Below are 26,846 nucleotides of genomic sequence, written 5' to 3'. Positions count from 1 at the left end.
TTTGTGGTGGCAGATTATGAAAATGAGGCTAACAATTGTCTGACGAAGAAATAATGACGTTAAAACCTGTGGGAAGCAGCTAAAAATGATCAGTGATGTGGGAAAAATGGAAATGGAAATAAAGTGAAAGTTATTAGAACTAGCCGAAATGGTTGTTTAATAGGTGAAAGGAACTGTTTGTGAACTGGATCTCATTTCCATCCTTCATGAAATCCTCCCCACTCCACCAAGTCCTCCCCAGTCCACCAAGAGTGTCTTTCCGCCGTCCACCTAACCTCCGTAACCTCTTAGTTCATCCCTATGAAATCCCCAAACCACCTTCCCTACCCTCTGACTCCTACCCTTGTAACCGCCCCTGGTGTAAAACCTGTCCCATGCACCCTCCCACCACCACTTACTCCAGTCCTGCAACCCGGAAGGTGTACATGATCAAAGGCAGAGCCACGTGTGAAAGAACCCACGTGATTTACCAACTGACCTGCCTACACTGTGAAGCTTTCTATGTGGGAATGACCAGCAACAAACTGTCCATTCGCATGAATGGACACAGGCAGACAGTGTTTGTTGGTAATGAGGATCACCCTTTGGCTAAACATGCCTTGGTGCACGGCCAGCACATCTTGGCACAGTGTTACACCGTCCGGGTTATCTGGATACTTCCCACTAACACCAACCTGTCAGAACTCTGGAGATGGGAACTTGCCCTTCAGTATATCCTCTCTTCTCGTTATCCGCGAGGCCTCAATCTCCGCTAATTTCAATTTGCCGCCGCTCATACCTCACCTGTCTTTCAACATCATCTTTGCCTCTGTACTTCCACCTTGACTGACATCTCTGCCCAAACTCTTTGCCTTTACAAATGTCTGCTTGTGTCTGTGTATGTGCGGATGGATGTGTGTGTGTGTGTGTGTGTGTGTGTGTGTGTGTGTGTGTGTGTGTGTGTGTGTGTGCGCGCGCGCCCGCGCCCGCGCGAGTGTATACCTGTCCTTTTTTCCCCCTAAGGTAAGTCTTTCCGCTCCCGGGATTGGAATGACTCCTTACCCTCTCCCTTAAAACCCACATCCTTTCGTCTTTCCCTCTCCTTCCCTCTTTCCTGATGAAGGAACCGTTGGTTGTGAAAGCTTGAATTTTGTGTGTATGTTTGTGTTTGTCTGTCTGTCTATCGACCTGCCAGCACTTTCATTTGGTAAGTCACATCATCTTTGTTTGTGTGTGTGTGTGTGTGTGTGTGTGTGTGTGTGTGTGTTACCCTGTCAGACCCTGTGGAATTTTACACACTGTGCTTCATTTAGTGTATGACCCTTAATGCCTTCTCCTGGTGCAAAATCCTCAGTGATGTACATAGGGTAGGTTTTAACATTCGGTTTGTAAGGTTCACTCATTCCATCATGTCTCATGATAGGCACAGACTGGCTGCCAATGGAGCGTGTTCAGGAAAGTGACCTCCATATGAAAATGGAAGCTTTGGTGCAGGACCTAAGCACGGCACTGGAAGAATCGTCGCGCGCATCGTCCGTGAGGCGTCGGTGGGGCCTGAGGCGGAGGGCGAGGTCGACAGGCAGCCTTCGTGAGTACACCTGCCTGTCTTTGTTGTTAGGAATCTACTGGTGTATTCCTGCATAGTGACATATTTTTGTTTCACTTCCTTCAAAATACATTATAATGTTGACACCAGACGTGTGGAGCCACTCGCCTGTCAACATGAGAAAGCTGTGGATTAATAGTACAGTAAACAGTTCAGCCGAGACGCCTTTTTTTTAACTCGGCAGTTTTTATTGCTGCTTGGTCTGCAAATTTTATAAATATTTATCATTATTGCCTGGAAAATATTCCTATGTAACTACAGATACAGCAGCTTCAGCCAACAATGGAGAAATAAGTCCTGCATTCAAGTTTTTTTATAATTTGTTTTGTCAGAAAAAAAAGGCAGCGACAACAATTTCTTTGGAAAAAATTTCACGGTTGGCTAATTGAGTGAACATAACTTTCAATGACAACTAAATAATTTCTACCAAAATAATAATAATAATAGTAACAATAACCTGTCGATTCCTGTTATGGAGGGGTATGGTTTACAAGATACTGCAATGTACAGGGGTCGAGTCATTGACGTATAGTTTAGGATCACCTTCACCATCTGAACAAATACAGTCTTCCTGGAAATCAGTGGATATAAGTAATTGATGATTGCAATAGGATTTTATGTTGTTCCTTCTGAAAAAACAATTTGTGTCGTGAGAGGTGCTAGGATTTTAACAAGCTAGTTTTTTTTTTTGTTATTTACTCCCCCCCCCCCCAAATATGTGAGACATCAGAATATTGACTGAAGGTTGGAACCATAATTGTTGAGTGTACTGCAACAAACTGAAAATTTTGCTTCAAAATTTTTTTGCTCGTAACTAGTGAATTTTGGCCCATGATCATTTCCAAATGCCAATGTACAGCAATGAAGTGTGCTGTCACATTTAAAACTAATTAATGTCATGTGAGAATTAGGAATTTGTTGCCACACACAAGTCAAGTTACTTGTATACAAGTATAACAAGAACTGGAACGACTGTAAGTGCATATTGCTCTGAATGTCGTAAGACTGTAATTTTATTGCGATGTGGCTTCTTAAAACACTTTTTCAACAACAGTGCATCTTTCGACTTGCATCAGCGCACGTGCAGTTGTTATAAAGAGTGATGATATACACTGTTCTGACAGTATGCTTAGCTCTTATCGTGAAGTAGCATTTTACCTTATGACGTACTACACCTGCACCCATGCCTACACTCCGCAAGCTACCTTGTGGTGTGTGATGGAAGGTACTTGTAATACCACCAGTTTTCTCCTCTTTCCCTGTTCGATTTGCAAGTGGAGTATAGGCAGAATGATTGTTGGTAAACATCCGTTTCAGCTGTAATTTCTCTGATTTTCTTGTCGTGGTCATTTCCCGAGATGTGTGTGGGAGAAGCTACTATGTTACCGAACTCTTCTCGGAACATACCCTCTCGGATTCTCAACTGCAAACTCTCTGTGCTTCAGTACTCCTCTCTTGTGACATCTGCCACTGGTGTTTATCGAGCCCATTTGTAAAACTGTCACATTTAGTAAGTGATCCAGTGACTAGTCATGCTGCTCTGCGTTGGATCTTCTCTACGAGCAATTCATTGGACTTAAGGTTACACGACAAATTATTCTATCATGACATTCTTCTTTTCAAACAAGTATTCAAAGGTTTTCTGGCAAAAATTGAAGTAAAATGTGAACAGCCTTAGGAGAACGTTGACTGCTTCCATTTTTGGCACTCGAAATACATCTAAAACTATCCTCCCATTGACTATAAAAAACTGACATGTTGCCAAGTTGTGTCCCATAGAGGCAATGTACCGTGGCCCCGTTCTAGATTTACAAGGGAAGGAATGTAAGTGAAACACTACAGTATGCAACCTCTCATGATTACACTGTTATTTTTAAATCTTTTGAGCCTTACATGAAATTCTTTTTTGTTGGTTACTCACAAATGAGTGCCCTCTGGGTTACACACAGTGCAGATGGTTTCGACCCCATTCCGTGGGACCTCCCCTCGCTAGACTCGAACCTGGGACTTGCTTTTGCAGGCAAATGCTCTGCTGACTGAGAGACTGAGACGTATGCACAGCTCCACTCCCACCAGCAACTTTCTTCTACCCTCTAGAATTCACAGAAGCGGTCTCATTTACTTTTCTGGACTTGCACTCTTGGAAGAAAGTTTTTTATGGAGACATTTTTTGATGCTCTGACATTTGTCAGTGCATATTGTACCAGAGAGTGTACCACTTCAGTGGACTTCCGATGTTGCAGTTTGTCACACACATATTGTACAGTACTTGTGTTTAGTCACTCAAGGAGAGAGTAAATATTTATATTTGAATACGAAACTTCTAAACAAGAACTAGGTATACTTCATCAGAATGGATCCACTAAACAGTATTAAATGTCAAATTAAATGACAAAGTTAGAGCAGTTGATCATGTCCCTGTCAGAAAATGACTAATACTCTCGAGTATTAACAACAACTGATAGAGACATGAATTAAGTCATTGTATGTGGTTTGTCAGCTTCTTTTAAGTTGGAAGTTTCTTGGTTATAAACATGAGAATTAGGAAGAGAAGTAAAAAGATATTGTGGTGTGCCATACATACAGGGAAATAGAAGACAGCCACAGTGTCATAACCATACATATTTGAGATACTTCAGCATGAACGTATAATACCAGTGAAATGTAGCAGTAGAGAAGCAATGAGTTTTTAAGAAGGAATTTAAATAAAGAGATGTACTGTTTCAAGGAAACATTGAGGATAGTGCTGTGTAAAGATCACTAAAAAATAGCATTGTTACACTCTTCATTTGTCTCAGGGGTGCAAGCAGCATGCAAATCTAAAGATTCCCTCTGCAATTCTACGCAGTGAATATATTTTTTAATTGGTCTGTCCTGCAACTCCTCTTTGTCATACGTCACTGGAACATCAGAGAACAACACTTATTTACTGAAAGACAATGAGGCTAATTAACATAAGTTGAAAACCTCGCAATTGTTATTAGTTTATCTTAGAATATTCTGAAAGACATTCGTCATACGTGTTGGCTTTACACTAAATAAAACGACACACTCCTTCAAGTCAGCGTGGACTTTTTTTTAAGCACTCAGGTGAAGCTTAATGGACTCTCTTTACCTGAGAGATTATGAAGGTAGTAGTAAGTACTTGAATTTCTGGTTTAATAATACTGGAAACTCCTGGATGGAGCATTACATAAAATAAGGGAAAGGCAACTGTTCACATACAGCAGATTGATGATGTGTGCAGCACAGAAACATGAAACAGGAAATAGCATTTGCAGTAGCTTTCAAACAGTAGCTCTTTTTCTTGCAAAAGTACACACATTCACATGCACAACCACCCAGACATCCAAGACCACACTCCCACAAACACTGGAGTCTGCATTTGGATGTTAGTCTGGTTGTGCGTGTGACTTGCTAGAAAAAGAGCTACTATTTGAGAGCTAGTATGATTGCTGTTTCCTGTTACATGTTTCTGTGTTCCACACATCAACCCTCTATAGGGGAGCAATTTCAATTCAGCCTCACCATTTAGTAAACAGAGTTCACAATTGAATTAAAAAGTTCCATTTTCTGGCTGCATCAAATTTAATAAAAATTGCGAAGCTTCCAGTAGCTATAAACAGTGGCAGTGACAAATGTCAAAAGCTTGAATAGTATTCAGTTTGATATTATTACAAAACTGAGAAGGTTTTATTAATGCAGTTACACTATGGAAGACTCAAAGGACACAAAAACTGCAGTTATTAAGTATCCAAATGGATAGTAGGGTAGTTTTCTTGACATGCAGAATCCAACACCTCACTGGTGATTTATTTGGGTATAAACATGCAACCTGTTACTTTTTCCAGATTTTTCATATGATTTATTTTCTGTACCATTAACCAATTTTTTAGGCACTGCATGCTCATCATCAGCTAGGGGTGTTACAGGGACGTTATCTAGACCATGTGCAGGTAGACACTGTGATACTGGTGCTGGTGGCGATAATTGAACTTTGGTTTTGGGTACTTATAGTAACAAAAAAAAAAAGGTTGTTAAGTTTTGTAGGAAAAGAGGGATTGCTACTTACCATAAAGATGACACATTAAGTTGCAGACAGGCACAATTAGGACACTTATTCATAAGCTTTCAGCTTCTATAGCCATCTGTCTTTTCCTTCATTGTTGATATTACAACTTGGAGTTTCCATTGTTAAGTTTTGGTTACTTACAGTAACAAAATTTTTGTCCCATAAATGTTTTGTTACCGATGACTAAATTTCTATTTCCTCTAGCACCACAACCACAGTGTCTTGACTGCACATGGTCCAGATAATGTTCCTGTAACATCCCCATCTGATATGGAGCCTGCAGTAGCTCAAAAACAGGTTAATGGTACAGAAAACAAATTATATCAAAAATTTAAAAAGTGACTGGTTGCAAATTCAACCCGTATGAATTACCTATTTACGCCACAGTTTCAGTTTGTCATCCACAATGGATATACTGAGGAGAGGGACAGCATCTTATTTTGGAAATCAAAATGACTTCAGGTATCCCTGGTGTGTTTGTATAATTCTCCTCTGTGAACGATTTCTTGAACAGGAAATTTAAAATTTTGGGGTTTGTTTTACTATCTTCATCTGCCACACCAGACTGGTCAGCAAGTGACTGGATGGAAGCCTTCGTCCCTATTAGCAATCTTGCGTAGGACCAGAATTTTCTAGGGTTCTCTGGCAGATCTATTGCTAAGGTGTGATGATGGTAGCTGTATGCTTCGCGCACAGGTCTTCACAGACCAATGAATCTGTTCTAACATTTGCTTGTCGTCATTTGTGCATTCTCTTCTGAACTGTGAATGCAGCAGCCTTTGCTTCCTTCTATTTCTATTTCCTCTAGCACCACAACCACAGTGTCTTGACTGCACATGGTCCAGATAATGTTCCTGTAACATCCCCATCTGATATGGAGCCTGCAGTAGCTCAAAAACAGGTTAATGGTACAGAAAACAAATTATATCAAAAATTTAAAAAGTGACTGGTTGCAAATTCAACCCGTATGAATTACCTATTTACGCCACAGTTTCAGTTTGTCATCCACAATGGATATACTGAGGAGAGGGACAGCATCTTATTTTGGAAATCAAAATGACTTCAGGTATCCCTGGTGTGTTTGTATAATTCTCCTCTGTGAACGATTTCTTGAACAGGAAATTTAAAATTTTGGGGTTTGTTTTACTATCTTCATCTGCCACACCAGACTGGTCAGCAAGTGACTGGATGGAAGCCTTCGTCCCTATTAGCAATCTTGCGTAGGACCAGAATTTTCTAGGGTTCTCTGGCAGATCTATTGCTAAGGTGTGATGATGGTAGCTGTATGCTTCGCGCACAGGTCTTCACAGACCAATGAATCTGTTCTAACATTTGCTTGTCGTCATTTGTGCATTCTCTTCTGAACTGTGAATGCAGCAGCCTTTGCTTCCTCAGGATCTACCGAGCGAGGTGGCGCAGTGGTTAGACATTGGACTCGCATTCGGGAGGACGACGGTTCAATCCCGCGTCCGGCCATACTGATTTAGGTTTTCCGTGATTTCCCTAAATCGCTCCAGGCAAATGCCGGGAGGGTTCCTTTCAAAGGGCACGGCCGACTTCCTTCCCTGTCCTTCCCAAATCGGATGAGACCGATGACCTCGCTGTCTGGTCTCCTTCCCCAAACCAACCAACCAACCAACCCTCAGGATCTTCAGAATTTGGTTATTAAACCATGGTGGGTCTTCCCTGTCTTTTAACCACTTACTAGGCACGACTTCAGACCACGATTTACAGTCTACTTAAATTTGCCTATAATTCCTTTGCATCCATCTTATTGGAACTAAGTGATGTCAGTGCACTGTCTAAGTGAGATGCTAACAATTGCTTATCTGTTCTATCCTTCTTGACTGATTTATTAACTTTCGGAACAGTAGTCGTTATAATGATATCATGATTGCAAATCCTCGTTTATATACAGACATTGTTGATAAGGTGCAGTCTGTTTGTAGCTGTAAGGTCTAAGATATTTCTGCCGCATGTGGGCTGCCGAGCAAGCTGCCCAAGACAGTTCTCAGAGAATGTGTTCAAAAGTATTTCACACGACTGTCGTCTGTCTGTACCCCCCGTAATGAATCCATAGCCATCCCAGTCAATACTCGGTAGATTAAGGTTGCCTCCAGCTAGTATTGCATGATCTGATTATTTACTTGCTACTGACCATAAACTTTCTTTGAATGAATGACTAGAACTGTCACAGCTGAATTGGATGACTAGTGAAAGCATCCAACAGTTAACTTGGTTTCACCTACGCCTGTTACACGTGATCAGATAACTTCACTGTCACACTCAACTTCGCCCTCACTAGAGACAATATTTTTGTCAGCTGTAATGAACACTCCGCTGCTATGATTTATAATCTGTCTTTGTGACTTATGTTCCTTGACTCACAAGGGAACCTCGCCATCGCACCCCCCCTCAGATTTAGTTAGTTGGCACAGTGGATAGGCCTTGAAAAACTGAACACAGATCAATCGAGAAAACAGGAAGAAGTTGTGTGGAACTATGAAAAAAATTACTAAAATATACAAACTGAGTAGTCCATGCGAAGATAGGCAACATCAAGGACACTGGGAGCCAAGGAGCGCCGTGGTCCCGTGGTTAGCGAGAGCAGCTATGGAACGAGAGATCCTAGGTTCAAGACTTCCCTCGAGTGAAAAGTTTAATTTTTTATTTTCAGTTTATGTGACAAACTCTTATGTTTTCATCACTTTTTTGGGACTGATTATCACATCCACAAGAAAACCTAAATCGGGCAAGGTAGAAGAATCTTTTTACCCATTCGCTAAGTGTACAAGTTACGTGGGTCGACAACATATTCCTGTCATGTGACGCACATGCCGTCACCAGTGTCGTATAGAATATATCAGATGTGTTTTCGTGTGGAGGAATCGGTTGACCTATGACTTTGCGATCAAATGTTTTCGGTTCCCATTGGAGAGGCACGTCCTTTCGTCTACTAATCGCACGGTTTTGCGGTGTGGTCGCAAAACAGAGACACTAAACTTATTGCAGTGAACAGAGACGTCAATGAACGGACGGACAGATCATAACTTTGCGGAAATAAAGAAAGTAAAATTTTCAGTCGAGGGAAGACTTGAACCAAGGACCTCTCGTTCTGCAGCTACTCACGCTAACCACGGGACCACGGCGCTCCTGTGCTGACACTTTCCTTGATGTGGCCTATCTTGTGCATGGACTACTCAGTTTGTATATTTTGCTTATTTTTTTCACGGTTCCACACAACTTCTTCCTGTTTTCTCGATTGATCTGTGTTCAGTTTTTCAAGGCCTATCCACTGTGCCAACTTATAACTAAATCTGAGGGGGGTGCGATGGGGAGGTTCCCTTGTCAGTAAATCTCTCGAAGCTTTCTACTTTGCGTCTCAGCCAGCGCCCAGTCCTAAGAATAATTTGAGTATGAGAACTTTCCTTCAGGGCAGCGAATTTGTTAACTTTATTATGACTACTTAGACGGTTACTGATAAAATTTTGACAGTCAGCGTGTCTTTACTCTGAACACGCTGTGACTTCCCTTGCTGCATATTGTATTGACTGGTGAGTGTTCATCACCGCATATCAAACTACTGTCTAGTCTAAAAAGCCCTCGTGTGCACTAGACACATACTCTGCTACCCGAGTAGTTGCTTCCTTTGGGTAATACACCCCTGACCTATCAAGAGAAGTCCTACAAATCCCCACATCATAATGCAGGTCTAAAAGTATGCAGCCAAGACAATCACAGAGTCGACGAAGTCTTTCTTTGAGACCCTCCACTCGGCTCCAAACCAAAGGACCCTGATTCACTCTCGGAACAACAATGCAAATTGTGAGCGCTGCTTGCACCCAGCAAGTGAGGTCAGTGATCTTTACCACCTCTGCCAGCCACGTGTATGAACTGAGGAGGACCTCAGAACCCATGTGACAGGCTCCATTGGTGCTGACATGAGCCACAACTTGCAGACAACTGCAGCCTGCACGCCCAGTAGCCGCAGGCGGGGCTGCATCCACATCTCGAATGAGGCCCCTCGGCAGATGTACTCATTGAACATTGGCTTTCCTTCCAGCTCTGAACGCTATCTGCTTAAGGGGCCCCATAACGCACCTCCCCCCCCCCCCCTCCCATGTACCTGCTCAAACTCTGTTTAGGGAGTGTCCACCTGCCTACTCACAAGAGGTGAATGGACAAGGCCAAGTGGCCAGTCTCCATATTGGTCCTCAGCTTCGAGCAATACGAACGCATTACTACCTGCCACTCACTCTGCTGTGAGGACGGATCCACTGTATCGGGTATACTAGGAGGTGCCTCAGAAGCAGAGCATGTGGGCAAAACAAGTGACACCTGATGTGTCCCCCATGACGAGCCAGATTCTCCACCTCCACTGCATCCTGAGACAGTAGGCTGAAGGTGACTGACCACAGCCAAAATTGTATTCAGCTGTTAGCAAACCGCATGGCTGCATCCGTATACAGCGTCCACACAACCTAGCAAGACTAACTGAAGAAGTAAACTATAAAAGCAGATAGAACCCTAGATATGCTGCATGCTAACCTTCTGACGCTGGTGTTTTAATGAGCTGTATAGCTGGCTGTTCACTGAGCAACTATTGTGCTACAGACAGAGTAAATTTACACCTACAAAACATGAGATTACATGTGTTCAACAGAAAAACGTGCACAAAATTTAATTATTTGAAATTGCACTGCAATAAACCTTACCTGTGCCAAGATAATTGCAGAAATTATCTCAGTTGCTAGGAGAACTGAATGGGACTGTATGAAAAATTTACAGAAAAACTGAAAGAAATAGAACTTGGCTGTGATTTCCGAAATAAACAATACTGGGGAAGAACGGAAAGAGAAAAGATTTTAATGTCCTGGTCACAAGGATGTTGTGACTGGTGGATCACAAATTCAGATGCAAGGGGAAGAAGTCCGACATCTTCTTTCCAAAGGAATTGTTCTGGCATTCGCCTTAAGTGACTTTGGAAAATTACAAAAATACAAATCTAGATGGCTGGACAGACCTCCCGAATTAGGGTTATGCATGCCAATGACTGTACTACATCGCTCAGTAATAGTATTAGAAACATTTATTGGAAGGTGATTTTGTAGGAAATCTGAAGTCTTTATAACATCTTCCAGTCGCAAGAAAGAATTAAGTTTTAGTTATTTTTTATGGTCTGTGAAGTGGGTGAGATGATCAGTGTCGTAACAGTAGGACCTTTTCTTTCTTCTCGACCAGGGGAGAAAATAGCAATAGAAGCATCAAATAAAATGTACCATCATCCATTTGCAAATTATTATGGCATGTAGGAAGAACCTTTAGTTCTGGTAAGAAATTGGTGTGCAAATACAGTTGCTTTTCCTTCAGCCATTAGTGACACCCCGTAGCAATTCTAATTTTCCTATGTGTATGATGGTCATGAATTTGAACCCCCCCCCCCCCCCCCCCCCACACACACACACACACACACACACACACACACACACACACACACTACATGGCCATTGTCACTCCAGGATTGGCAGTTGGGCCTCAGTACCTGGAGATGTCAGTGACCATGTGTGTGTCAGTTGTTTTTTCCGCTTCTGGTGAAGGTTGTATGTAGTTTGAAAGAGGAACATTTCTAGCATTCTTTTCGCTGTGACTGTCCATGACTGCCTTCCTGTGTTGTGAGTAGCACTCGTTCCTTTCCATATTGTGTTTCTCCAGCCCTGTACGTTCCAGTGTTTGATTTAATCTACCAACACTACCACAGCTAAAACCTGCATGGATGATGTGTGATGCAGACCAGGGGTTCCTAGACATTTCCTTCAATGGAACTCTTTGCGATCCTGGTACTGTAACTGAACACATTATTTATTTTGAAGGTTAATGAAATGGAAAAAAACGAGAAAAATTTGTTTCACTCAGTTATAGCTTCAGTTTTAGATCACAACTGATAACACAATAAAATTATATAAAAAAATAGTATTGTCATATTGAAGAAAAACATTTTATTAATAGTTTTTTGCGGAGCATTTATTCTCTTCCCTCGGAACCTGGTGTTTTTCGAAGCACAGTTTGGGAAACCTCGTGTGGATCTTCATCTCAATTAGATTAGAAGGTGACAGTTTATGATTTTACGAAGCCAACAAATAAATGTGAATGCAAAATGAATATTCCACTGTAATATACGTCCAGTATCACAAAATTGTGAACCCTGCTGTTGTGACTGGTTTATGCAGTGATGGATTTGACGCTACCCGCTGAAAAGCGCTAAAATGACGTTTTAAGAAGTCTAAATTTCAATCCCTGCCCCGGGAAGTTTACAGTACCGGCACCTGTATTTTTACAAATCAAGCACTGGGTTCATGAGCAGTCCGTTGTAGACAACAATTGATTAATATTTGACTGGTTTTTGTTTATAAATAGCCGAACAGATAAATTCAGCAAGCATGTAATATATAATTGACATAACTCGGACAGTTAGTTTGGTTGCAAATTACGTACTACATACATCGCTTATTAACTATAAAAAATACAATTGGGAGGGGGGGGGGGGGGCAGTCCACACCTGTCTGTCAGAAATAAACGAGAGTAACCGTATGGTTGGAGCGTGGTCTGTTTACGTGAACTGACAAGTTATCCGAATTCTGCGTGTGTCCACAGGAAGTGACAGGTAAACGTGTCCAGAAGCGCCTGCATATTATTATTCTTATTGTATTTTACACCCTTGTGCTAGTTCGCCTGTCATTTACTGCACCTTAAATCACTGGGTTTTTACCTGTTCTGTCACTACATATATGCAATGATATTGTGAATTTTTCGGCCTTTGACTTTTGTACATAGCACTGTCAGACGATGTGACACACACACACACACACACACACACACACACACATAGAGGGCAGCTGCAACGAAGTCTTGTCTACGACAAAATTTTGTAAGATGTCGTACCTTTACATTAGTCAGTGAAGAACGGTGGTTGTAGTGACCTTGCATCGATAAAATTCACATACATGTCACCGTATCGTCGGCGAAATTCGGAAGTTCTGATAGCAGAATGGTGCGTGCTCCCCGTGTTTGGATGCCGGTTACTGGCCCCTTCTACCCCCACCCCACGCTTCTTTGTCCGCTCAGCCCTGCATCCAGCGGCGAGCTGCGATGTTCGCAGACGGCGTCTCGTAGTCAAGTTTTTAACGGTCGTGAGGGAACCAGGTGTTGCCCAACGTGTCGCGAACGGTCCAAGCCCAGGAACTGAACACGCTAAACCCAACTACTTCACGATACACGCACTTCACTGACTTGTTTCCGCATCTAGTTTTTTTAATTATGAATTTTTGAAAAATTAGTCCACGGTCAGAGTAAATTATAAATTGTTTAAATGGTGGCGTATTCAGTTTCTGGCTATCAGTGGTTTGCTACTGAAGTTCAGCTTTCATGCTACTCATCTCAAACGACATCCAAGGTCTGCAAACCAGTGTGAAGTGAGCACAGCGAGGGCAAGGCCATCTGCACCAGTTATTAGGGCTCCTTCCCATCTCATCCATGTATGGAGTGCGGAAAGAATGTTTAAATGCCTCCGTGTGCGCTGCTCTCGCGATCCCTACGTGAGCGATAATAGGAGCTTGTAGTATATTCCTAGAGCCAATATTTAAAGCCACTTGTTAAACCCTTGTGAGTAGGCTTTCTCTGGATAATTGGCGTGTATCTTGAAGCGTGCCAGTTCTGTTTCCTCATCCCCTCTGCGACACTCGCCCATGGATCAAATAAATTCGTGACAATTATTGCTGTCGTCCTCTGTATATGGATCCCACAAACTTCAGCAATATTCTACGACGGGCCGTACGAGTGATTTGTAAGCAATCTCCTTTGTAGACTGGTTGCGTTTCTCCAGTGATCTACCAATAACCGAAGTCTGCCATCCGCACCAACTACGACTGAGGCTATGTGATCGTTCCAGTCCCCACGCACAGCTGTTTGTATAAGTTGACCGATTCCAACTCTGACTCATTGATATTACAGCAGAACATCTGGGCGCTAATGACCGTTGAAGTTGTGCGCCCTAAAACCACAAAAAAAAAGCAGAACATCGATTAACAGTCAGTTTAGGGAACCGTGGATTGTCTGAACGCTGTAAAGGTCGGATAATCAGAGAAGAAGGAACCATGTCATTTATAGGGCTCAAAATTAAGAAAAAAATTATGTTTCTAACAAAGAGAAAGTAAAACAGAAAATTGTAGACATTGAAAGTCTGTTTAAGAAAATGTGCAAAAAATTTTTGTTTTGATTTCTTAAACCTGATTTTGTGGCTGGATCACTCCAATTCTTTGCACACAACATGTCCAAAGTTATAGCGGTTGGGTCCTATTCCAAACTTTTGAGGACAGTTTCGAACGCATCCTTTGCTGCAGAGTGGCTGCTTTTTTCGCCTTGTACGCGTTTTTCGTCATCTGACTTTTCTTGCTCAACATTTTACTATTGTAAAACAAGATCGATGACCAGATCCATAACAGCAGCGAAGTCAACTTGCGGTAACCATTCCTCTACATCGGCAGGATTTACATCATTCTGAAGAGTTTACTAAACAGTTATTAAATGTCAGTGTCTTGTTCATTAGTTTCTGGAAGTTCTTGCTCTTGTTAATACTCGGGCGAACCTCCTGCGACGATTTTTTTGTAGAATAGTTTTCTTGAGGGTCTTTTGTGTTGAGGCGTTTCATTGTTTTCTCTAGCAAAGCTGACATATTTCCTTCTGTAACGTCGTTTTAGCCAACTAATAACACGCTTGTCCATTGGTTGGGGGAAAGGGGGTCGGGGCGAAAAACATAGCTTTTATGTCACCTTGTAGAAGTTCAGAATTAGAGGGGTGCCTTGGGGCTTATCAGCAATACAGCCCCACGGTATGGTAGGTTTCTTGAGTAAAATCGATCGATAGTGGTTGCACGCTGTTAGGCGCCGGATGGTCGAATAATCTGAGCAGTCGGTTAATCGAAGGTCGGATAATCGAGCTTCTGCTGCATAATCATAGGATACCACGTTTTTTCGTTTTGTGAAGTGCGCAGTTTTACTCTTCTGAATTTTTGAAGCAAGTTGCCCCATTTATATCACTTTGAAATCTTACCAAGGCCCGACTGAATATTTGTGCAGCTTTCTCAGACAGTTCTTCGCCCTGTATCATCGTATCGTGCGAAAAAAGTCTTGTATAACTACTAACACTACCTGGAAAGTCATTAACATATAACATGAACAGCAAGGGTTCGATCACGTTTCTCTGGGTCACACATGAAGTAACTCCTACATCTCTCGATGTCTCTGCATCAAAGATACCTTGCTGCGCCCTCCCTACCAGTAAATCCTCAGTCCAGTCACAAATTTCACTTGATGCCCTACATGACCGTACTTTCTATAATAAGGGCAGGTGTGATACTGAGTAAGATGCTTTTCGGGAACCAAGAAATACTGCATCTAGTTGATTACTTTGCTCCATGGCACTCATGATGTCATGTATGAAAAGTGCGATCAAATTCAAATACTCGTTGCCTGTACCGTAACATGGCAACAGTTACGTGCGGTTGATATTTGCGTATACACCGAAATTGCTGTATCAAAGATAGAACTGTTGACGGCCACAAGTGGACGCTTGACGTCCTTTCAACAGATTTTAAATACTTTTTAGTCGCTACCAAATACTGAATTCGTGACTTATTTTAGAAACATATTATTATTCCTCGCCAGTACCAGTAGCGAACTTTTTGCTCAGCCTGAGATGGCTCCATTGCCCTATTTGTTGTTGTTGTTGTTGTTGTTGTTGTTGTTGGTGGTGGTGGTGGTGGTGGTGGTGGTGGTGGTGGTGGTGTTGTAGCCTTCAGTCCAGATACTGGTTTGATGTAGCTCTCCATGCTGCTCAATCCTGTGCAAGCTTCTTCATATCCAAGTAACTATTGCAACCTACATCCATCTGGAACTGCTTAGCGTATTCATCTCTTGGTTTCCATCTATGATTTTTACCCTCCACACTGTCCTTCAATACTAAATTCATGAGCCCTTGATGCACCAGAATATATCCTACCCAGCCGATCCCTCTTCTAGTGAGGTTGTGCCACAAATTCCTTTTTCTCACCAATTCTCGTCAGTACCACCTTAGTTACGTGATGTACCCATCAAATCTTCAGCATTCTTCTGTAACACCCCATTTCGAATGCTTCTATTCTCTTCTTGTCTACACTATTATTGTCCATGTTTCACTTCCATACATGGCTACACTCCAAATACTGTCAGAAAAGACTTCCTGACAAACCGATACCCGATGTTAACAAATTTCTCTTCTTCAGAAACGCTTTCCTTGCCGTTGCCAGTCTACTTTTTGTATCCTCTATACTTCAACCATCATCAGTTATATTCCTCCCCAAATAGGATAACTCATTTACTACTGTAAGTGTCTCATTTCCTAATCTGATTCCATCAGCGTCACCTGATTTAATTCGACTACATTCCATTATCCTAGTTTTGCTTTACTAGAGGCATATTTTCAGGTTAACTATTAATCGTATAAAACTTTTGCAGGTTCTGAAGTTGCGTGTGATGAAATACGGCCGCAAAAAAGGCCGCCCAAAAATAGTCACATCTGTACAGAAAAAAGGAAAATTGTTGTATTCCATGCCTTCAGTGTGAGTGAGTCGCAAATGGAATACGTCAGCTACTAGAAATTCCTGAGTGGAGTGCAATAAATAACTGAGATATGAAATGAAATGGGACGATCACTTAGCCCCAATCGTAGGTTATTCATATGGCAGACTTTGATTCATCAGCAGGTTACTATCAAAATGGAGTCGGTCTAGAAAGGGGAGTGCTTTCAAATCACTTCGTCGTTTTATCTTATAATATTGGTCAAGTGTGTGGGACATGCAGCAGATAGAACAGTGGGGAACATCGGACGTATACAGTGGAGGGCAGCACGAATGGTCACAGGTTTGTTTGACCTGTTGGAGAGTGCCACACAGAGAGCCTATTGATGATGAGCAGGCAGAGTTGCACATATGGGCATCCGCTGATTTTTGTGATTTCGGCTTACAGCATGCGGTATTCAAACACCCGATTCTCGAACCTTCCACATTGGACGCTAATGTCGCACGATGGTGGAATGATCACAGTTCGCCACATTTGCCAGTTCTCGACTACACTGACGCTGATCATGGTGGATTGCTGCGTTTAAACGAGCTTCATCTTCCCGATCGTGGAGAGTTACTAATGCTAAAACGATCCTCCTCATAATGAGAAAAGCATTATCTTGCCCGCTCATGGCACAAATGTTTCTGGTTATCTCCGCAGCTGTCACCGCACTATTGACCTCAAACAGAAGAGAATGTCGGAAACTTTCCAATTTCTCCACTTAGCGCTCCATTATGTAGCGTCCACAGCTCCACTCACTATCTCCAAATGGCAAAATGTAAAGTCTTATAGCAACAGCGAACTTCGAATAAAATCTCTTGGTCTCCCTCTACGATTTTTACCCTCCACGCTGCCCTCCAAAGATAAATTTGTGACCCCTTGATGCCTCAAAACATGTCCTACCAACCGATCCCTTCTTCTAGTCAAGTTGTGCCACAAACTTCTCTTCTCCCCAATCCTATTCAGTACCTCATCATTAGTTATGTGATCTACCCACCTTATCTTCAGCATTCCTCTGTAGCACCACATTTCCAAAGCTTCTATTCTCTTCTTGTCCAGACTGGTTATCGTCCATGTTTCACTTCCATACATGGCTACACTCCATACAAATACTTTCAGAAATGACTTCCTGACACTTAAATCTATATTCGATGTTAACAAATTTCTCTTCTTCAGAAACGCTTTCCTTGCCATTGCCAGCGTACATTTTATATCCTCTCTACTTCGACCATTATCAGTTATTTTGCTCCTCAAATAGCAGAACCCCTTTACTACTTTAAGTGTCTCATTTCCTAATCTAATTCCCTCAGCATCACCCGACTTAATTCGACTACATTCCATTATCCTCGTTTTGCTTTTGTTGATGTTCATCTTATATCCTCCTTTGAAGACACTGTCCATTCCGTTCAACTGCTGTTCCAAGTCCTTTGCTGTCTCTGACAGAATTACAATGTCATCGGCAAACCTCACCGTTTTTATTTTTTCTCCATGGATTTTAATACCTTCTCCGAATTTTTCTTTTGTTTCCTTTACTGCTTGCTCAATATACAGATTGAATAACATCGGGGACAGGCTACAACCCTATCTCACTCCCTTCCCATCCACTGCTTCCCTTTCATGCCCCTCGACTCTGATAACTGCCATCTGGTTTCTGTACAAATTGTAAATAGCCTTTCGCTCCCAGTATTTTAACCCTACCACCTTCAGAATTTGAAAGAGAGTATTCCAGTCAACATTGTCAAAAGCTTTCTCTAAGTCTACAAATGCTAGAAACGTAGGTTTGCCTTTCCTTAATCTGTCTTCTAAGATAAGTCGTAAGGTCAGTATTGCCTCACGTGTTCCAGTGTTTCTACGGAATCCAAACTGATCTTCCCCGAGGTTGGCTTCTAGTAGTTTTTCGATTCGTCTTAAAGAATTCGTGTTAGTATTTTGCAGGTGTGACTTATTAAACTGATAGTTCGGTAATATTCACATCTGTCAACACCTGCTTTCTTTGGGATTGGAATTATTATATTCTTCTAGAAGACTGAGGGTATTTCGCCTGTTTCATACATCTTGCTCACCAGATGGTAGAGTTTTGTCAGGACTGGCTCTCCCAATGCCGTCAGTAGTTCCAATGGAATGTTGTCTGCTCCCGGGGCCTTGTTTCGACTCAGGTCTTTCAGTGCTCTGTCAAACTCTTCACGCAGTATCGTATCTCCCATTTCAACTTCATCTACATCCTGTACCGCGCAAATATTCGGAGCGTTGTCCTGATGGAGTAAGGATATCACACACACCCATGCGGAGGCAGGTTTCGAACTTGCGACCGTAGCAGTCGCGCGGTTCCCCCTAGAACCGCTCGGCCACCGCAGCCGGCTACATTAGTAAAGGGCATTTATAATGATATAGATTAGCGTAGCACGTTTGACGCCATATTTAGTGTTATCAGAAGCGTAATGGATAAAGGAAGAGGAGAAGATGGAAATGACAGTGACAGTAACTGTTCGGAAAGAACAGAACATAAATAGAGAAATCTGCCGACAGGGGTAGGGACAAGTTGGGATGGGGGGTACTGACGATAGTGAGCTACACAGAATGCGGGAGAGGTGGCTTTTGTAACGGAAGGTGGACCATTAACTGCCTTTTGAAACTTGGAAGGTATTTAATTTCTCTGGTATTTTGAAGAAGATTGTTCCAAAATCATGTTCCCGATGCAGGAAATGGTAGGACATGGTAGTGTTACTTTAAGGTGTAGAAATGATTTTACTTTGTTGAGAACGTGTTTTTGTACTGTGGTGTTGAAATAGGAGAGTAGGTGTTGAAGACAAGCTAGAGGGAGTGCAGTAATTGAGAGGACGATAGAATTATTCGTAGGCTGGTGTGATATGGCCGAAAAAACATACGTCACAGATGTGTCGCACACAGTTATTTATCGCCAGTTCCAGTCTGCGTGATTCCCCATATAAGAATGGAGAACCGTGTAACCACAGTCGAGTGTGGGGAGTCTCTCCGAGCGTCTTTTTAAGCTCGAAAGGAAATAGTTTTTTATATTCATGTTATGAGTGAAGTGACCCGGACACCTTACAGACTGTGGTTATGCGTTCGTCCAGCCTAAATGATGGTCCAGAATTATCCCCAAGGTCTTTGCAAAGGAAGGAAGGATTATTTCTGTATCGTTTGGGGTTAATGGTGGAAGAGATGCTCTGACCGAGAGCATAGTAACACTTTCATGAGCGACTAAGATTGCTTTCGTTTTATATGGTATAAGTTTCAGACCTAAGTTCTGCGCCTACACTGATAGGACAACTAAATTGGCGTTTACGTGATGGATGGCTGTGCATAGGTGTGTTGGACTTGCACTTACGTATAACTGAATATCGTCAGCGTATAGGTGATATTTGCTGTGGGAGAGAATAGTTGACATATGATTAATATGTAATGAAGAGCAATGGGCCCAATACTGACCCCATATTGTGACCTTTTTGTTTTTTACACACTGTTAGCAAGATGTAAGATACGAGTAAAGTCGCTATAGAACACTTAAAAAAGGCTTGTGAGTTTAGCAAGTGGAACGTCAAAGTTAAAGAGTGGAGAAAGCTTTGATGTAATAGAAGAAGCACATTATAACAGCCTGTTGTTTGTCCATAGTTTGTTTCAGTTCGTCAGTCACTTTCATAAGAGCTGTCGTCATGCTGCGATTTTGCCGGAAACCAGGTTGCTATACACCTAAAAGATTATTTAATGTTAAACATTCAGTTAGCTGTTTGTGAACTATGTATTTGGCAGATTCTTTCTTGCATTGTTGTTTTACGAGTCCCTGCTTCCATGCTGTTGGAAATATGCTGGCGGTCAGAGAATGGTTAAAAATGCCCGTAGTTTTTGGCAGTAGAGGATCGCCGAGTAAATTGACCATCTACACTGTTGCATTATCGGGCCCTGCAGCTGCCGAATGAATTCGTGCAGTTGATTTCCGGACTGTATTACGGCTTACCGGCTCCAGAAAAAAAAAAAACTTCAAATGTACAAATCACCCACTATTCTAGCGGACAGATGGTTTGGGCCCTTGTGCGTTGGCCGAGTAAAGATATCGATGTGACGAAATACTCATTTAGGTTCCTTAGTAGAAACTCTTTAGCTCGTGTTTTGAGTCTGCCTATTCCTAGGCCTCAGTTATTCGTAGATATTTCAGTGGCTATTCACATGCTCTCGGGTTTTAACCGCAAAATTGTTATTAATGCGTGTATTTGAAATCTTCGAAAAAATACACGCAGAACATTTACTACACAAGTAGTCGGCACGAATGTTTTCGGAAGCCTGGTGCTATGCTCATGTGCTCAGACGTCACAATTCATTAATTAATGTGGAATTGTACGCAGTGCCAGATTTCTTATGAGAGCGCTGACTAGGACGGTTCAAGCGAGGTCCCAGACGAACTCTTTCGAAGGGGGTAGCGCGCACGTACCGGGAGCCTATCGTAGGACGGATAAATCACTAACCCCGTACCGTTATTCAGCGCTACTGTGATGAGTAATCAGTGAAAGGCGGTTTGCCGTTAGGATTCCGTATCTCCTCTGCAATTCGGCGCCAACCAACTACCAAGCTGGTACGTCGTGCTGATCGACATTGACGTCTCTTCGACTCCCTAAGTTCGTGAAGAATTTGTCAGTCCGGAAGAGGGTGGTGTTTGGCGTTAATAATTTTAAGGTTGCTCATACGTCCGTCTTCCATAGATATGTCAACGATACGTAGATATCTTGCACAAATAATGTGATTTATACATTGATACTGTAATGTCGATACATTTCTCAGATGCATCGGCATTTCATAATTCAGGCTTCTGTTACTGTTTTTGGCGTTAGATATAGGTAAATACGGTTTTTCGTATACTCTTTTAAGTGAAGTTAACAAAATGACAATTCATTAAGAATTTTTAGCACCACATTTGATATAAGACAGTAAACATGAATACAAACATCATCGTTCAGATTTATTCAGCAGAAGGAATTAAGTTTCGCAGTAGAGCGAAAAGTGTGAGGTGATCCACATGTGTTCCAAAAGAAATACGTTGGAATTCGATTACTCGAGAAATAGTACAATTCTGAAGGCTGTTAATTCAACTAAGTACCTGGGTGTTAATATTACGAACAACTTCAGTTGGAAAGACCACATAGATAATATTGTTGGGAAGGCGAGCCAAAGGTTGCGTTTCATTGGCAGGACACTTAGAAAATGCAACACGTCCACTAAAGAGACAGCTTACACTACACTCGTTTGTCCTCTGTTGGAATATTGCTGCGCGGTGTGGGATCCTTACCAGGTGGGATTGACGGATGACATCGAAAGGGTGCAAAAAAAGGGCAGCTCGTTTTGTATTATCACGTAATAGGGGAGAGAGAGTGGCAGATATGATACGCGAGTTGGGTTGGAAGTCGTTAAAGCAAAGACGTTTTTCGTCGCGGCGATATCTATTTACGAAATTTCAATGCGAAAATAGTTTGTTGAGCCCAACCTACATAGGTAGGAATGATCATCAAAATAAAATAAGAGAAATCAGAGCTCGAACAGAAAGGTTTAGGTGTTAGTTTTCCCCGCGCGCTGTTCGGGAGTTTAATGGTAGAGAGAGAGTATGATTGTGGTTCGATGAACCTTCTGCCAAGCACTTAAATGTGAATTGCAGAGTAATCATGTAGATCTAGACGTAGTGCTCATAGCTCCTGAGGTGTGCATTTTAGAGCCCCTGTTTAACGGTAACTGTAGATCATATATGTAACGACTTCCAGGGGCAACAGAATTTTGATGTTTACTATTTCGTATAATTATTGACCGAATTTAAACTCCTCTGATGATCTACTACGAAGTAAGAAATTGTGCGTATGTCTTTAAGCAGCCTAAGTCACAGTGCGCAAATTATCCCGACTGTATTCATACAGTATTTGAGAATGAGGCCACAGCTCACACTTTTTCCACTGCAGACAACGTTGTTCGGCAGTGGGGTGGCCGGGGCGGCTTTGAAAGGGAATGGGATTCACGGAACACATTCGCTACCGGGAGACGAGCAGCAAGCGTGGTCGGTGCTTACCAGTACTACGGTCTGCAGTCGCAGGTTCTCGGGATGTTGCGGTGAAGTGGCAACAGCGTCGGGAAATTCCCAGTTTTGTCTCGGGACTGAGTAGCTCGGCTGTCAGCCGTGTGTTTACCTCCGCAACAATTTAATTTTCGCGTTTTCCGTTGGCTGTAGAACATGTTCGATATACTGCCTGAATGCCGTATTTTACAGAATATAAGACGCTACGGACTACAAGATGCATTGCAAATCCAGACAAAAATATCTGTTTTGTAAAGCCGAACTATCCTTTATTAAAATCCCTGAAAATCGCCATTTGAACTTGCTGCTGCTTCTTCTTCTTCGTCGTTGTCACCGTTGTCATCTTCATATATAACATGGTCTTCACTGCTTTCGAGAGCGTTGCTTATGCCGTACTACTGGAAAGATTTAACAGTAATGTCTTCTCTTACTCAAGACCACGACTGTTTTCCACTGACACACTTGTTCGATTGTAGGTCGTTTTAAAGCTCCATTCGGCGTGAATTCATGTTGGATTTCATACATTTGTTCCATTCTTTACATGTGTTATTTATCGTCGCACCAAGAGGTTGCAGTTGTGAAGGTAAGTCCTCCCACAATAACAGCAAGCTTTATATTTCCCTGTCTCGCACAGAATTTTTCAAATGACTACTGAACTGATCTAACACAAGAAGAGGACTCTTCTTCCATAGTACCTTTCCTTCTCTCCCACACTCTGTAAATCATAATTTCCTACCAGCCTCGTGCATCCAGCCCTTGCCATGTACGTGAACACCATCACCTGGTCGTATTTCTGAAGGTTTTGGCTTTGTTTTATGCTTGAAACTGATCACAATGTGCGAGGACAACAATCTAGTGCACTTTTTCATGTCCACTTGGTTTTATAGTTATAGTCTGAGTACCTCTCATGGCAGCAGTTCTGTTACTCGCCTCATTAAAAATCAGAGGAGTTTCGTCCATATTCGTTATTTGGCTTAGTTCCACACAGGTTTTCTTTTGATGTTGAATAATAAAGCGATGGAAGGGTAATATTTTCTCTTCATACTGTTGTGGCATTTTCTGAGATTTTTGATTTTGCTTCGTATGCTAAGTCCACGACACTTTACAAACCTGTAGCACCAACCAACTCCTCCCTGAAAGTCTGTTTGGTTCCATTGTAGCGCTAGGTTACAAGCATGTATTTGAATCATTTTCATATTAATTACAATGCCATTTCTATGGTGTCCTGGTGCCCTTGAATCCACTTCAACACGTCATCCTCTGAAACTTCCTGGCAGATTAAAGCTGTGTGCCGGACCAAGACTCGAACTCGGGACCTTTGCCTTTTGCGGGCAAGTTCTCTACCAACTGAGTTTCCCAACCACGACTCACTACCCATCCTCGCAATTTTACTTCCCTCAGTATCTCGTCTCTTACCTTCCAAACTTCACAGTTCTCCTGCGAGAAGTTCTGTGAAGTAGGTAGAGCACTTGCCCACGAAAGGCAAAGGTCCCGAGATCGAGTCTCGGTCCGACACACAGTTTTAATCTGCCAAGAAGTTTCAGATCAGCGCACACACCGCTGCAAAGAGAAAATCTCATTCTGGAAACATCCCCCAGGCTTTGGCTAAGCTATATCTTCGTAATATCCTTTATTCCAGCAGTGCTAGTCCTGCAAGTTTTGCAGAGCTTCTGTGAAGTTTGGATGGTAGGAGACGAGGTAGTGGCTAAAGTGAAATTGTGAGGACGGGTCGTGAGTCGTGCTTGGGTAGCTCAGTTGGTGGAGCACTTGCCTGCGAAAGGCAAAGGTCCCGAGTTCGAGTCTCGGTCCGGCACACAGTTTTAATCTGCCAAGAAGTTTCAAATTGGCGCACACTCCGCTGCAGAGTGAAAATCTGATTCTGGAAACGTCATCCTCTAGTTTTGGCCATTTTGCATTCAGTCCTGTATTTGCTCGTTTAGTTGTCCTCAAGTTTTCAGTTCTTCTTTACTAGCCCACGATCACGAATGTTTCGTTTCTGTTGATTGAGGGCCGATATGCGGCTCAGCTGCTCTGTCTTCATGTTGTTCTGCTTATGGTATTACTTTTAATTTATGGCCCGCATCATACGACCATCTTTTATTTTTTCCCATTACGAATCTTTCTACTAAGAAAAATGTTGTACTGTTATCTATAACATCTGTTTCTGTTCAAGTTGCCTGGCGCCGTAGACTGCAGTGACGCATAACAAGACTAGACAGTGTTCTGGGTTTGTGGTGGCGGGGCGGGAGGGTTCCAGTGTTGGCAAGCTTGTGAATCCCGCAACGCATGTATCGTCGCATCTCTGCACCGCTGCTACCAGTCGAATATAATGTTGCCAGATCGAAATACGTTTACCGCGGAATCGCATATACGGTCATTTTCAAGACTGGAGGTAATTTTAAATCAAACACTGGACATTTTTATATCAATTTCAAGTATAAGATGCACATGAGTTTTGGAGCCAAATTTCTAAGGAAAAAGTGCGTCTTACAGTCTGTAAAATACAGTATAGTAGGCATTGTTGTTGTTGTGGTCTTCAGTTCTGAGACTGGTTTGATGCAGCTCTCCATGCTAATCTATCCTCTGCAAGCTCCTTCATCTTCCAGTACCTACTGCAACCTACATCCTTCTGAATCTGCTTAGTGTATTCTTTTCTTTGTCTCCCTCTACGATTTTTACCCTCCACACTGCCTTCCAATGCTAAATTCCTGATCCCTTGATGTCTCAGAACATGTCCTACCAACCGATCCCTTCTTCTAGTCAAGTTGTGCCACAAACTTCTCTTCTCCCCAATCCTATGCAATACCTCCTCATTAGTTACGTGATGTACCCACCTAATCGTCAACATTCTTCTGTAGCACCACATTTCGAAAGCTTCTATTCTGTTCTTGTCCAAACTATTTATTGTCCATGTTTCACTTCCATACATGGCTACACTCCATACAAATACTTTCAGAAACGACTTCCTGACACTTAAATCTATACTCGATGTTAACAAATTTCTCTTCTTCAGAAACTCTTTCCTTGCCATTGCCAGTCTACATTTTATATCCTCTCTACTTCGACCATCATCAGTTATTTTGCTCCCCAAATAGCAAAACTCCTTTACTAGTTTAAGTGTCTCATTTCCTAATCTAATTCCCTCAGCATCACCTGACTTAATTCGACTACATTCCATTATCCTCGTTTTGCTTTTGTTGATGTTCATCTTATATCCTCCTTTCAAGACACTGTCCATTCCGTTCAACTGCTCTTCCAAGTCCTTTGCTGTCTCTGACAGAATTACAATGTCACCGGCGAACCTCAAAGTTTTTATTTCTTCTCCATGAATTTTAATACCTTCTTCAAATTTTTCTTTTGTTTCCTTTACTGCTTGCTCAGTATACAGATTGAATAACATCGGGGACAGGCTACAACCCTGTCTCACTCCCTTCCCAACCACTGCTTCCCTTTCATGCCCCTCGACTCTGATAACTGCCATCTGCTTTCTGTACAAATTGTAAATACCCATTCGCTCCCTGTATTTTACCCCTTCCACCTTTAGAATTTGAAAGAGTATTCCAGTCAACAGTGTCCAAAGCTTTCTCCAAGTCTACAAATGCTAGAAACGTAGGTTTGCCTTTCCTTAATCTAGCTTCTAAGATAAGTCGTAAGGTCAGTATTGCGTCACGTGTTCCAACATTTCTGCGGAATCCAAACTGATCTTCCTCTAGGTCGGCTTCTACCAGTTTTTCCATTCGTCTGTAAAGAATTCGCGTTAGTATTTTGCAGCTGTGACTTATTAAACTGATAGTTCGGTAATTTTCACATCTGTCAACACCTGCTTTCTTTGGGATTGGAATTATTATATTCTTCTTTAAGTCTGAGAGTATTTCGCCTGTCTCATACATCTTGCTCACCAGATGGTAGAGTTTTGTCACGACTGGTTCTCCCAAGGCCGTCAGTAATTCTAATGGAATGTTGTCTACTCCCGGGACCTTGTTTCGGCTTAGGTCTTTCGCTGCTCTATCAAACTCTTCACGCAGTATTATATCTCCCATTTCATCTTCATCTACATCCTCTTCCATTTCCATAATATTGTCCTCAAGTACATCGCCCTCTATATACTCCTTCCACCTTTCTGCTTTCCCCTCTTTGCTTAGAACTGGGTTTCCATCTGAGCTCTTGATATTCATACAAGTGGCTCTCTTTTCTCCAAAGGTCTCTTCAATTTTCCTGTGGGCTGTATCTATCTTACCCCTAGTGAGATAAGCCTCTAAATCCTTACATTTGTCCTCTAGCCATGCCTGCTTAGCCAGTTTCCACTTCCTGTCGATCTCATTTTTGAGACGTTTGTATTCCTTTTTGCCTGCTTCACTTACTGCATTTTTATATTTTCTCCTTTCATCAATTAAATTCAATATTTCTTCTGTTACCCAAGGATTTCTACTAGCCCTCGTCTTTTTACCTACTTGATTCTCTGCTGCCTTC

At 42.2% G+C, this 26,846-nt stretch overlaps 2 protein-coding genes across 4 annotated transcripts in view; one reads left to right on the top strand and one right to left on the bottom strand.

The window, feature by feature from the left end:
* LOC124550908 overlaps positions 1-12,728 on the bottom strand; it is a 78,717-nt gene extending 65,989 nt beyond the window's left edge. Inside the window, exon 1 of the mRNA XM_047125697.1 lies at positions 12,597-12,728. The gene's annotated coding sequence lies outside the window, so the exon portion shown is untranslated. The remainder of the gene's footprint in view (positions 1-12,596) is intronic.
* LOC124550907 (G patch domain-containing protein 2) overlaps positions 1-26,846 on the top strand; it is a 142,640-nt gene that overhangs the window by 6,841 nt on the left and 108,953 nt on the right. For 2 of the 3 annotated variants that reach the window (XM_047125695.1, XM_047125693.1), the window contains one exon: positions 1,403-1,567. The exons of the other annotated variant lie outside the window; for it this stretch is intronic. In XM_047125695.1, coding sequence (XP_046981651.1) covers positions 1,420-1,567 — 148 coding nt within the window. In that variant the 5' untranslated portion in view covers positions 1,403-1,419. The remainder of the gene's footprint in view (positions 1-1,402; positions 1,568-26,846) is intronic. 3 annotated transcript variants of the gene reach the window in all.

Source organism: Schistocerca americana, chromosome 9 (assembly GCF_021461395.2).
Source record: "Schistocerca americana isolate TAMUIC-IGC-003095 chromosome 9, iqSchAmer2.1, whole genome shotgun sequence".
NCBI lineage: Eukaryota > Metazoa > Arthropoda > Insecta > Orthoptera > Acrididae > Schistocerca > Schistocerca americana.
This window is presented reverse-complemented; position numbering and strand designations above follow the sequence as displayed.